Raw genomic sequence first — 12,042 nt, 5'->3', positions numbered from 1 at the left:
ATGTCTTATTATATGAGGATTTTTTTTTAAAGAAACGATATAATCTACACTAAGAGGTGGGGGAGTGGGCTAAGCCTGACAATTGGCTCTTTTGACGAGAATCGAATCTAATATCTCTCACTTATAAGCAAAGAGGAATACCACTAGACCGTAATACTAAGTGACTATTCTATGAGGATTATAATTTTTTTTAATAGACGATATAAATTTTAGGTTCTAACTTACCCCAACTTGCTCCAACCCTTGAGGCAATATAAGTTTTAATCCAAAACTCATTGCAAATTTAGGCCAAGATTCCCCTGGGTTAGTGCGATGATCCACCATATAAGTATATTTTTTTAGACTTAAATGTTAAAATGGTCCATGTGTTTTAGTCATTGGGTCAATTTTGTCCCCGTGTTCTTAGTTTGGTCAATTTGATCATTGTGTTTATCTCTGTTAGCCAATTAAGAACATTTTCATCTAATTTCTGTAAAAAAAAAAAAATTGTTATAAACTTATTTATTTGATTTAAACTATTTAAAAATGAAATACAATAAAAATTAAAAGAAAGATTATTCTCCTCCCAACTCCCCGACCCCCTCCATAACATTACCCCCTCTCTTTACTATGTCACAACCCTAATCATTTTTCTGATTGAAAGTTTTATCTCTTATATGTGTTATTTTTCATTGATTTGCATTTTTCTGTAAAGACAAATGGTGATTATATTTCATATAATTTTTCTTGTGAATTTTTTAAAAGATATTGAATGAAATGTCCTTGATTGGTTAACAGAGACAAATTCAAGGACTAAATTAACCAAATCGAAAATACGAGGACTAAATTGGCCATATGACTATAACACATGGACCATTTTGACATTTAAGCCTTTTTTTTAAAATTTTATATTTATAAATTCATCGAATCCAACAACTAAGATCTAATTTGATCAAATCAAACAATAAAAAATAAAATAAAATTTAACAGTCCAAATTTAAATCCAACGAATAAAGTAATTAAAAAAATATATGTTATGTGTTTCATATTTTTTTATAGTTTTCCACAAGTTTATGGTGTCGGTTTATTGATTTTCAATATTTATCAAAATCTATATATTTTTATATTAAAATGTTCATAAAATTAAATTAGGATAGTATACATAATTTTTTTAGGGAATTGTTATTGGTACTCCAAATTCCTCATTCTACACTCCAAATTTTCTATATTTAGAAAGAAAAATACACTTGTCAATAACACTTCCCTTTTTTTAAGAGAAAAATTATCCTAGATTCATTATTTAATAATCTCGGACTAAAAAGCTAGAAGAGTTGGAGGAGAAAAACTGTTTTTGGCGAGAATTGAACATAAGATCTCTCACTTACAAATAAAAAAAATTATTAAATCGTAGTACTAAGTAGCTAACGAAGAATATAATTACAAAAATACAGAAACTAAAAATAAGAGGGGTACATACCCTAATCATATCAAAATAAGACTCTTAAAATATTTACAAATTAAGATTAAAATCAACGCTTGTCAGCATCAACAAAAACATCCCTTTTCTTTCTAGACAAGGATTGTCTGCCCTACCATTTCCCGTGCCCTCCTGTTTGTGTGGTCACGGTTAAGTCACGTCAACATTTTATATTACCATTCATTTTTGTCTTATTATTTCTATAAAAAAAAAACAATATAAAATGTTGACGTGGTTTAACCGTGACCACACAAAACAGAAATGTACGGGAGGGCACCGGAAGTAGAAGGACAGACAATCGTTGTCCTTTCTTTATCCTCTTTTAAGGCACCGAAAGCAGAGGAATAGAGGAATATTGTTACTTTTCACCACATGGGTTTGCAACCTTTTCTTTTTGGGGTGTGATATCTATACACCCTTTTTTACTTCTCTCACATTTTTTTAGTTTTCGGCCGTCGGATCGGATGAATTGAAGAAGATCAACGGACATAAATTAACAAGGATGTGTGAGAAGTAAAAATGAGTGTGTGGATAGCACACCCCTTTCTTTCTGCCTCTCCTTTTCCAAATGTTCTCCGACTCTCCCTTTTATTTAATTTTAATGGGAACCAGAAAGGGCATCCAATGGCTTATCTAAATTACATATATTAATAAAATCTTATTTGTCAATTAAAAGAAAATAAAAAAATAATTTAATTTTTTATTATAAAATAAAATATTAGACAATTAAGTAAATTCATACAAACTATTATTTTTTTTATTTTTAAAACCTCACCCAGATCTTAACATCCTTTAATTTGAAAAATAAAAAATAAAAAAAAACAAACATTTCTCTCCCATTCCACATTCCTCTTTTTTCTCCCTCACTCCTTCCCATTTTAGAAATAAATAAATAAATATTATTACACGCAAAGTGTGGGGCATTATGCTAGTGTATTTCGTGCCAATTAGTCCTAAAGCCACACAAGTGATGTGGCTTTCACATGCTGCAAACAAAACCAACCAACAGATGGGCCTCACATAAAAAACAAACACCCCACACGGAATAAAGCCGCCACTACTTTAGAGCAAAAGATGCACCTTTGTGATCGTATACCGTATGATCAACTTTCGTGAAATACTATTTACATTTAATTTTAAAAAAAATTAAAATAATTTTTAACCGTATGATGTATTATGAATGGATAGGATGTGAAGATCCGGATGAGATCTAGATCCAGTTAAGCAAATGGTCACCAATAATTACGTAACATCCAATTTGCGTAGCAACAGTTTGTTTTACAATACTTCATGCTTTAATACGATAGTCTACATATTTTTTTTTTTTTAAATTTAATTTAACAAAAAAAAAGCCTAAGTTCATGCTTTAATAATCCCGGGTTAAAATTTTAGGCTAGAACGGTTGGAGAAGAAAAGTTGTTTTTAGGCTAAAAGCTAAATTTTCCGGACTAAAATATTTGGCTTTTAGCCCAATCATTAAAGATGACCTTAGAGATGGATCCAAGATTTATAAACTGAGTGGACTAACTTTTAGTGAATTTCCATAAGTTAAAATATATATATATATTTTGGGATTGAATATATATATATTCAATCGCAAAATATTTGTTTCTACATCATCATTTACATCCCAATATGGCTGTTTTTCTTCAAATTGCATTCCTTGTATTTAGTTTATCTCGTTTGTTATTATATTCGGCGGACAACAATTTTTGCATATGCTTTTTCGCGGCATATAATTGTGAGCATATATTTTGAATGAACTGTTGGATGAGTAATTGCCGCGCATATGTCGACCACTTGGTGAGCAGTGGTATTAAAAAAAAAAAAACAACCAAGACTCAAGTCTCCAACGACTTTTGCCTCCGTCTCCAGAGCGACCAGAGCACGAAGTTGCCATTCTCCTCTCCGCCAGCTAAAGCAAAACCTTTACTCTTTCTTTCGTCCGCAAATTGCTATGGCGGGCACTCTTACTATACTCTCTATGGTATTTTCGAGCGGCATCACATCCGCAATTTTGCAGGTGGTTGTTTGCAAACTTGCAGATCTCGCTTTCGAGAAGATAGGCCGGAGTGATGAGGTCTCCGGCAAGCTCCAGCAGCTCGCGCGAAGGCTGCAGAAAATCGACTCTCTTGTCGAAGACTTGGAGAACAAGCAAACCAACTCCAACGCCTGCGAGGAGCTGATTGAAGATTTCAAGAATGCCCTTTTGGATGCTGAAGATCTGCTGGATAGGATCGATCTCGAAAAGCCGAATTTCAGGGACATCGATCCGTCGCGTTTGAAGTCGGATGACAAGCGTGAGCTCAGTCGGCTGCTGAAAAGAGTTGACGGTTTAGTGAAAGAGATGGAGGGTTTCTTCTTGTCGGAAATTAACAGGCAGCGCAGACCTCCTCAAAGTTTGGATGTTAATCCTCGTACTAGTTCGTTGGTTGACGAGCTGTCTGTGTTCGGAAGGGGTAACGAGAAGCAGGAGATGGTTGAGATGCTGCTGGCGGAGCGGAGGGAGGATGTTTCTGTGATTCCGATTGTGGGTATGGGCGGGACCGGAAAAACAACACTTGCTCAACTTGTGTACAACAATGAAGCTGTCGTTCGAGAGTTTGAGTTGAGGATGTGGGTGTGTTTTTCTTCTCTAGACACTGATTTGGTTACCGTCACTAAATCAATTTATGAGTCTGCTACCAAAGAGGTTTTGGAGTTGTCGAATTTGGATGCTGTTCAGGTCGCACTACAGGAGAAAATGCGGATGAAGAAGTTTTTGCTTGTACTCGATGGAATGTGGAACGAGAATTCGGCTTTCTGGGAAGTCTTGAAATTGCCCTTTAAATTTGCGGCGCCAGGGAGCAACATTGTGGTAACTACTCGAAGCAAAATTGTTTCATCGATTGTAAGCACTGGTCGGCATTATCATTTGCACACTTTCTCTGGTGGCTCTGGTCATGAAGCTTGTTGGGAAATAATCAAACAGAGCTTGGGTGGAAATCTTGATGGATATGAAGATTTGCAGAATGTTGGGTTGGAGATAGCAAAGAAGTGTAAAGGTCTCCCGCTGGCAGCCAAAGCAATCGGACGTGCCTTGCGGCTCAAGCTAGAAAAAGAGTGGGATCACATTCTAAATTGTGAGCTTTGGGACTTTCCAGAAGATTATATGAGGCAAATCTATCCTGTACTTAAAGTGAGCTATGATCACTTGCCGGCTTATTTGAAAAGATGTTTTGCTTATTGTTCGATTTTCCCTCACAACTTTCAATTTGAAGAGGATGATTTGATCCAACTATGGGCAGCAGAAGGCTTCATCCAACCCCAAAAAACAAGAAGTGTCGAAGGCATTGGAAGAGAGTACTTTGATTTCTTGCTCTCGGGGTCTCTTTTCCAAGTTTCATCAAACGCTGCTGGTGGCCGAAAATATGAAATGCATGAATTCAATCATGATTTGGCGAGATTGGTTTCGACCAACTTATGCTTTCGTCTGGAGGATAGCATGTCAACCTTCTTGCCCACATCTAGAAATGTACGGCACTCGTCTCTGCTTTGTCAAGATATTAAACCATCTACACTGGAACAGTATCACAGGTACAAGAAGTTGAGGACATTTATATTGCTTCCTCGTGATCCAACCAGTCTTAGTGAAGTTCCTCATGATTTTTTTTCAAAGTTGCCATGCTTAAGGGTTTTGAATTTGAGTCGTAGTCAAATCACTGAGTTGCCTGAGTCCATTGGAAAATTGATGCACCTTCGATACCTCAATCTTAATGATACCCTTATCAGAAGATTGCCAAAGTCGTTAGCAGATATATGTCGGTTAGAGATACTCAAGCTCAAGAACTGTTCTAAACTCCATGAATTGCCTAAGAACTTAAAGAACTTGAGTAAGTTGCGACATCTTGACTTTGATAGACCCAATCAAATCAGTTCCTGGCCAAAAAATCTTGGGAAATTAACTCTTCTCGAAACCCTGCCTGAATTTAGAGTGGGAAAAGACAAAGGATGTAAAATTGAGGAGCTTAAGAACATGACGTGCCTTCGTGGATCACTTTCCATAAAAAATCTTGAGAATGTGGCAGATGTTGCAGAGGCTGAGGGTGCTATTCTACACAACAAGCAATATCTTGAAAGTTTGGGATTGCACTGGAACAATGGAACCAGAGATGCAACAGTTGAAGAAGCAGTTCTTGAGGGCCTTAAACCTCATGATAGGTTGAAAAGGTTACAAGTAGCAGGTTATTTGGGTTCAAACTTTCCAGATTGGATAGGCCAATCATCGTTCTGCAAGCTTGAAAGTATTCGTTTGGAGAAGTGCCAATTGTGTACAGTACTTCCTTCTCTTGGTCAGCTTCCAGTTCTTAAAGAACTTGTCATTGAAAAGATGGGTGCTTTAACAGACGTGGTTCGTCACTTTTGTGGGTTGGCAGGTTCTTTTCCATCCTTGGAGACACTAACATTTTGTGACATGCCGAAGTTGAGAATTTGGTCAGGAATCAATGAAACTGACATGCCTCGCCTTACAGAGCTTTGCATTGATTCTTGCCAAAATTTGGTCGCCCTACCTTCACTTCACCACCTAACTTCACTTGAAACTTTAGACATCAACGGGTGCCCTCAGCTTCTATCAATTCCAGGCGAAGGACTACCACGCTCACTCAAACATTTGAGCATTTCGGACAGTGACATATTAAAGGAGCGGTGCAAGGGAAGAGATGGTGCCGATTGGAACAAGATCAGATGGATCCCTGAGATAGTGATTGATGGTGATGAAATTCCAATGGACGGGCGTGGAAACTGAATCTTGCTGCATCTCCACAACCCACGGAGCTGTTCTGAGCTTGACAATAAGGTACTTGACGCTATGTTTGAACTAAGATGATTGGTTATTTGATCTTCTCAACTTTTGCTGTTTGTGCTTCTTCATCTTCTTCTTAGTCTGCATATTTGTGTGACTGAATGCTAAGCTTCTGCTATTTGTGTGGTGTGACTGAATGCTTAGTATGCATATTTGTGTGACTGAATGCTAAGCTTTTGCTATTTGTGTTGGATATGTTACCGGAGCAAAAAACTTATTTTACACGTGCAGGATAAACTAATTGATTGCCTCTGCATTCATATTTTGTGCAGGTGGAACACGGAGCCCTCTGTTTAGATTGATCAAACGAGTTGAAGTATCCATCTGCGACCTCCTTGCAGATGAACTCCTCTCTGACCCTTGATAACTTGTGTTCTGACAAAGCTTGGCTGCTGCACAATTAGCAGCAGCTCCTGCTAAAAAAACCAATGTTATATATATATATATATATTTAAAGCGCCATTTTGTTGAAAAAAAAAACATGTATTGTTGATAGGCAGCAAGTGGTGGATTCTCATGGTAGATAGAATATTGCTCTTTGTTTGACTTTGCCTTGAGTTAAACCTTCCCCTCTTTTTAGCATAGCTTAGATAGTAATATCATTTGCAACAAAAAAAAGTGTTGATAAAAGTCATTTATACACCCCTAAAGAAGGAGAATATGAACTATAATGAATAGGGAGAACATATTTGCTCTAACCAATGTGGCTACTTGTACTTGCATCTGCTACTTGCAAGTTAAGCAAGGACAATACACTTAAATATACTATTAATTTTTTTTAACTAGAATTTTTAGAGGGACTTATTGTAGTAAATAATAAAGAGAAAAAGTAGATAGTAGGGGAGTGAAAGTGGGATATAAATTTAAAATGAAATTATTAAAATACCCATGACTTTTGAAACAAATACTAAGACCTTTTAGCATGTCAAGGCTATAAGGATATGAAAACAAGCAGGCAATCTACTACCAACATATATTAGAGTGCCTGCTTATATGAAAACAAGTGCACGCGCACGCACGTGCATGTAGAAAAATTGGAGAAAACTAAAATTTGAAGACATGAAAAACATCATACGTGCGTGCGTGCCTGCACGCTTTTGCATATGCATGCGTATAATGACTATGGATAGAAAAACTATTAGACGATCGCAACCCAAATGGATACAACCCATTCTATAATGGCCCAACATCAAATGCTTGAATGTTGCTTGAATGATGATGTTTTTAAAATTGTTTGGCATTGTGTTATTTTTGCCTTCCATCTTAATTGTTTGACACTGTATTGAATGTTTTTATTATTTACAATACTTAGAGGGGTGTTGCTTGTGTTACAGCCCGTCCCGAATTTTTCGTACCGTAGGGGTAAAATGACAGTTTTGCCCTTAGAGTGTTTGTTTCGTTGTGTCGTCGTTTTGGGGTTTTGGTTGGCTGATTTTGGACCACACACACACACCCACACTCATTCCTATTCTCTGCCTTGTCCCGTATCTGTCTCTCTCTCCCTTTCCTTTCTTTCTTGTACGGACAAGGTCAAACCCTTCGAAAAGTGGTAGATCGAGGAAGAAAACTATAGATTTGTGCTCGTGAGGTTCTTAGGAGTTCAACCATACCCATTTTAGGTAAGGATACCTTCGTTTTCACGTCGAACTCGAGATGATCAAATCGGAGTACGGTTCATGCACACGTAAATTCATGTGTTTTTGAGAGTTTCAGGCTTATAGGAAGCTTGGTGAGGTCCTTAGGTAGTTCGGGGTGGTTCCTTTAAAGGTTTTGGACGTCGGGATCGTGAGTTGCAAGTTTGGCTGGATTTGGTGGAGTTTTTCCGGCGAGATTCCGTTGGTTTTAGTGCTTGAAAGTGGTAAGGTTTTGTTCCTCTAGTTGTAAGCTTCATTTTAGTACCAATTTTGTGAAATTTAGGTGAAAAACGAGTGAGAAATGAAGTTTGGAAAATTTCCCGGTGTTCCGGCCACAGCGCCGGAGGTTGGCCGGAGAAGACGACAAAATATTCCGTCAGTTTGGACGGAATATTCCTAACGGTGTTAGGTTAACTTTAACAGAATCTGTCAAATCTAACAGAATATTCCTAACGGCGTTAACTGACGTCGTCAGTGTGCCAGGCACGTGTGGCCGTGCCTTGGCCGGCGCGTAAGGAGGCATGCGGCGTCGAAAAATTATTTTAAAAATATAGGGATGTTCGTGAGGTTGAGTGGATCACGTTGGTGTATTCATACACCCCATTTGAGCATTGTATGAGAAGTTATTCCCTAGTTTGGGTTATGTGCTTTAAATTAACGTTTTTATAGTTGTTTCGTATATAGGTGAGACCTATCCCGAGGACGAGCGCAGTCACTCGAGGCAAGGGGATTACGACCCTTCTACATACCAGTGAGTGGGCTTTTGGTTTTCCGTATATACCTATATACTTGTGATTTTCCCAGAAAATGAAATGAAACGTTTATATGTTTTAAATGCCATGCTTTGTGTTTGCCTAATTAATTGTGCATTAGTAGTTGCATATATATATGTTTGGTGCTGCGGACGCACATGTAAGTGCCAGGTAAGTTATGGTTTATGTTTGTGATTAGTAGTGATATGAGATGCATCGAGAGCTCATAACCTGCACCCCCGGTGTTAGTGCTCCCACCCAGAGTAGGGCACAGTCCTTCACATGATGTTCACCTCCCGCACCACATGCTCATCTTGGATCTAAGTTAGGTGCACAGTCCTGTCGTACAGACCACTTTAGGTAGTTCCGACTCGTAGGTGGCCCGCGATTATTTACCCAGTCTTCACGTGATCGTAGCACTTGAGCGTATTTATTTACACCCAGTCTTATCGTACAGACCACTTTAGGTGGTTCCGACTTGTGTGCATGTATAGTTAGTGAGTTGGGGATTTAAGCTCTAGATTCAGCCGTACAGGTCACGTTAGGTGACTCCGGCTGACAGATTATATGGCATTGATTGACATTACCTAAGTATTGCATTTTATTTAGACATTCGACATGGCATATTTCTGAGCATGTTTTATATATATATATATATATATATGTGTGTGTGTGTGTGTGTGTGTGTGTGTGTGTATTCTATTTTCTGGAAAATTATACAGGTTTTACGGCGAGGGGTTAGAACTTTTGTTATTGAAATGATTTTGAAAAGCTTTGTTTTTTCCCACTCACGCTTTCTGTTTTGCGCCCCTTCAGGTTCTAGTTTGGATAGCTCTTTTGGTGGCTCTCAAGAGATTTTCGGTATATCTAACAGATTGTCACCAGAGTAGGACCACCTCTGGGTGTGTTTATTTAGTGTTTGTTCCCCCGGACTGCACTAGGTCTTCCGTGCTCTGAATATTGTTTTCCACACTTACGCTTGCACTTGTATGTTATCTACTTAGTATATAGCTTGGTTTTTATTTATTCGTACTTTTATTATTATTATTCTTAGCTTCCGCAATGTGCACATGGTTATGTCACCTTCGCGTGACGGCCAGCACACATTGATCTCGGTCGAGGTGTGTCAATTTGGATTTCGGATGATTTTAAAGTTTTTTTTTTTTTTTAACTGGCAGATTTCAAAGAATTTTAATAAACTCTATAATCCTACATAGATTTTGATAGATTTGTATGAATTTTTATGTTCTTTTATGGATTTCTCATTTGAATTGAGGTATAACTTTGTGTTCATGTTGGTTTATTTCAACCGAGTTAGGGCTTAACTCGAATGATGCAGCCTTGGCCCTTGGTCCATTAATATTTAGTTCATTAGTGAGGAGAGGAGCTTGTTTTGTGAGATTAACCATTACTCATATGAAGTATTTTAATTTTGAGTCAAAATTACTTCAACATACACGTTTCCTAACAACGAATTTTCAATACGCGATTTAAAATTTTTCATTTGTTGGTCATGATTGATAGGAAAAATATGACAGTGCATAACCTTCCATTAGTTGGTCCACGAGCACAAGAGCATTGCAGCTTCAACCATCGGCACAACTACGCCATTTCACCATGATTTGGTCAGTTATAATTTTGCAAAAGCAAGGACCACTATGTTGAGATTGCTCCAGCGGAAACACCAGCAAGCTGCTGGTGTAAATCACAGAAAGCAAAATAATTTGCAAATTAAGGACTCCCAGTTTGCTGGTGTCGGATAACGATAGGATTTTGCATGGTAAAACCATTATAATTAGTCTTCCTCTTAGTTGTATGATCCTCTATGCTCCTGTTTTATCATGCACAAAGATCATCTTCTGAATTTACGTTCTTGGAAGTAATTTATCTGATCAAAACCTTGTCTGTGAACAAAAGACACTGCAATTTTTTGTGGAAAAAGAACCATCCGATGTGAAAGAATATGGAAGGTAGAATCAACGACAGCCATGGCCCATGGCTGCCATGCATAGCGTAGAAAGGAACAAGTAGGGCGTCGTGAAAGAGAGAAACCAACTTGTGAGAAAAGCTTGAATAGAAATCCAAGGGGTGGAGATGAGATCCTTTATAGCCTTTGTTATGCATAAAATTCACTCTCAAATCCTACAAAATCTCTTACTTAATGAAATCTTTCAAAATCTTGACATTTTGAATATCTACACATTTGTATACACTCTTTAGAGTATCTCCAACTAAGATGTCAAAATTGTCACATACACGTACAACAATAAAAATGGCAGCAAACTCTCTTCAACTAAGCCTTCAATTTCTTACATAGCGCTAAGTCAATTGAAGGCAAAGCCTTTTGTTGTCAAATTTAGCTGCATATGTCAAATTTATTAAATAAATTTTTAATAGATTAATATTATATATAATAAATATTGTTGTGATTTTCAAGTATTTGATTATTTGTCTCAATAATTAGACCCTACAAAAAGATTTAAAAAAAATATTAAATGACATTATTATTTAACATATCGGGTGGAACAAAATATTGTACAAAATGTCAAATTGTCATATAAGCCATCAAATATCATTTTAATGTTTAAAATTTGACACTTCACTTGGACATGCTCTTAAAATCCTAATTGACTGCTTGGATTTAGATGCATTCTTTTAAATCCTGTTAAATGTCACATCCCGGCCCGAGGCAGATCACATCCCGGCCCGGGGCGGATCACTTCCCGGGCCCGCTCCACCACCGTAGCACGATATTGTCCGCTTTGGGGCCCGACCACGCCCTATCGGTTTTGTTTCTGGGAACTCACACGAGAACTTCCCGATGGGTCACCCATCCTGGGAGTGCTCTCGCGCGCTACTCGCTTAACTTCGGAGTTCCCATGGAACCCGAAACCAGTGAGCTCCCAAAAGGCCTCGTGCTAGGTAGGGATGAGAATATACATATAAGGATCACTCCCCTGAACGATGTGGGATGTCATAATCCACCCCCCTTAGGGGCCTGACATCCTCGTCGGCACACCACGACCAGGCTTAGGCTCTGATACCAATCTGTCACATCCCGGCCCGGGGCGGATCACTTCCTGGGCCTGCTTCACCACCGTAACACGATATTGTCCACTTTGGGCCCCGACTACGCCCTCACGGTTTTGTTTCTGGGAACTCACACAAGAACTTCCCGATAGGTCACCCATCTTGGGAGTGCTCTCGCGCGCTACTCGCTTAACTTCGGAGTTCCCATGGAACCTGAAGCCAGTGAGTTCCCAAAATGCCTCGTGCTAGGTAGGGATGGGAATATACATATAAGGATCACTCCCCTGGGCGATGTGGGATGTCACAATAAATCCTACCTTGACTACA

General features: G+C 38.3%; 1 protein-coding gene across 1 annotated transcript; it reads left to right on the top strand.

The window, feature by feature from the left end:
* The first annotated feature begins 3,146 nt into the window (after positions 1-3,146).
* Positions 3,147-6,845, top strand: LOC125473495 (putative disease resistance RPP13-like protein 1). The gene is made up of 2 exons (XM_048576373.1): positions 3,147-6,293; positions 6,572-6,845. Exon 1 carries the CDS (start codon positions 3,414-3,416, stop codon positions 6,240-6,242), a length of 2,829 nt encoding a protein of 942 aa, XP_048432330.1. The 5' UTR covers positions 3,147-3,413; the 3' UTR covers positions 6,243-6,293; positions 6,572-6,845.
* Positions 6,846-12,042: the final 5,197 nt, after the last annotated feature.

This window comes from the organism of the source record quoted next, unplaced genomic scaffold (assembly GCF_019419815.1).
Source record: "Pyrus x bretschneideri cultivar Hongxiangsu unplaced genomic scaffold, Pyrus_bretschneideri_v1 Contig9, whole genome shotgun sequence".
NCBI classification, from domain to species: Eukaryota; Viridiplantae; Streptophyta; class Magnoliopsida; order Rosales; family Rosaceae; genus Pyrus; species Pyrus x bretschneideri.
This window is presented reverse-complemented; position numbering and strand designations above follow the sequence as displayed.

What these genes read in the sequence shown, in the direction of transcription:
- LOC125473495 (XM_048576373.1), top strand. Translation starts at nt 3,414, where the DNA reads ATGGCGGGCACTCTTACTATACTCTCTATGGTATTTTCGAGCGGCATC.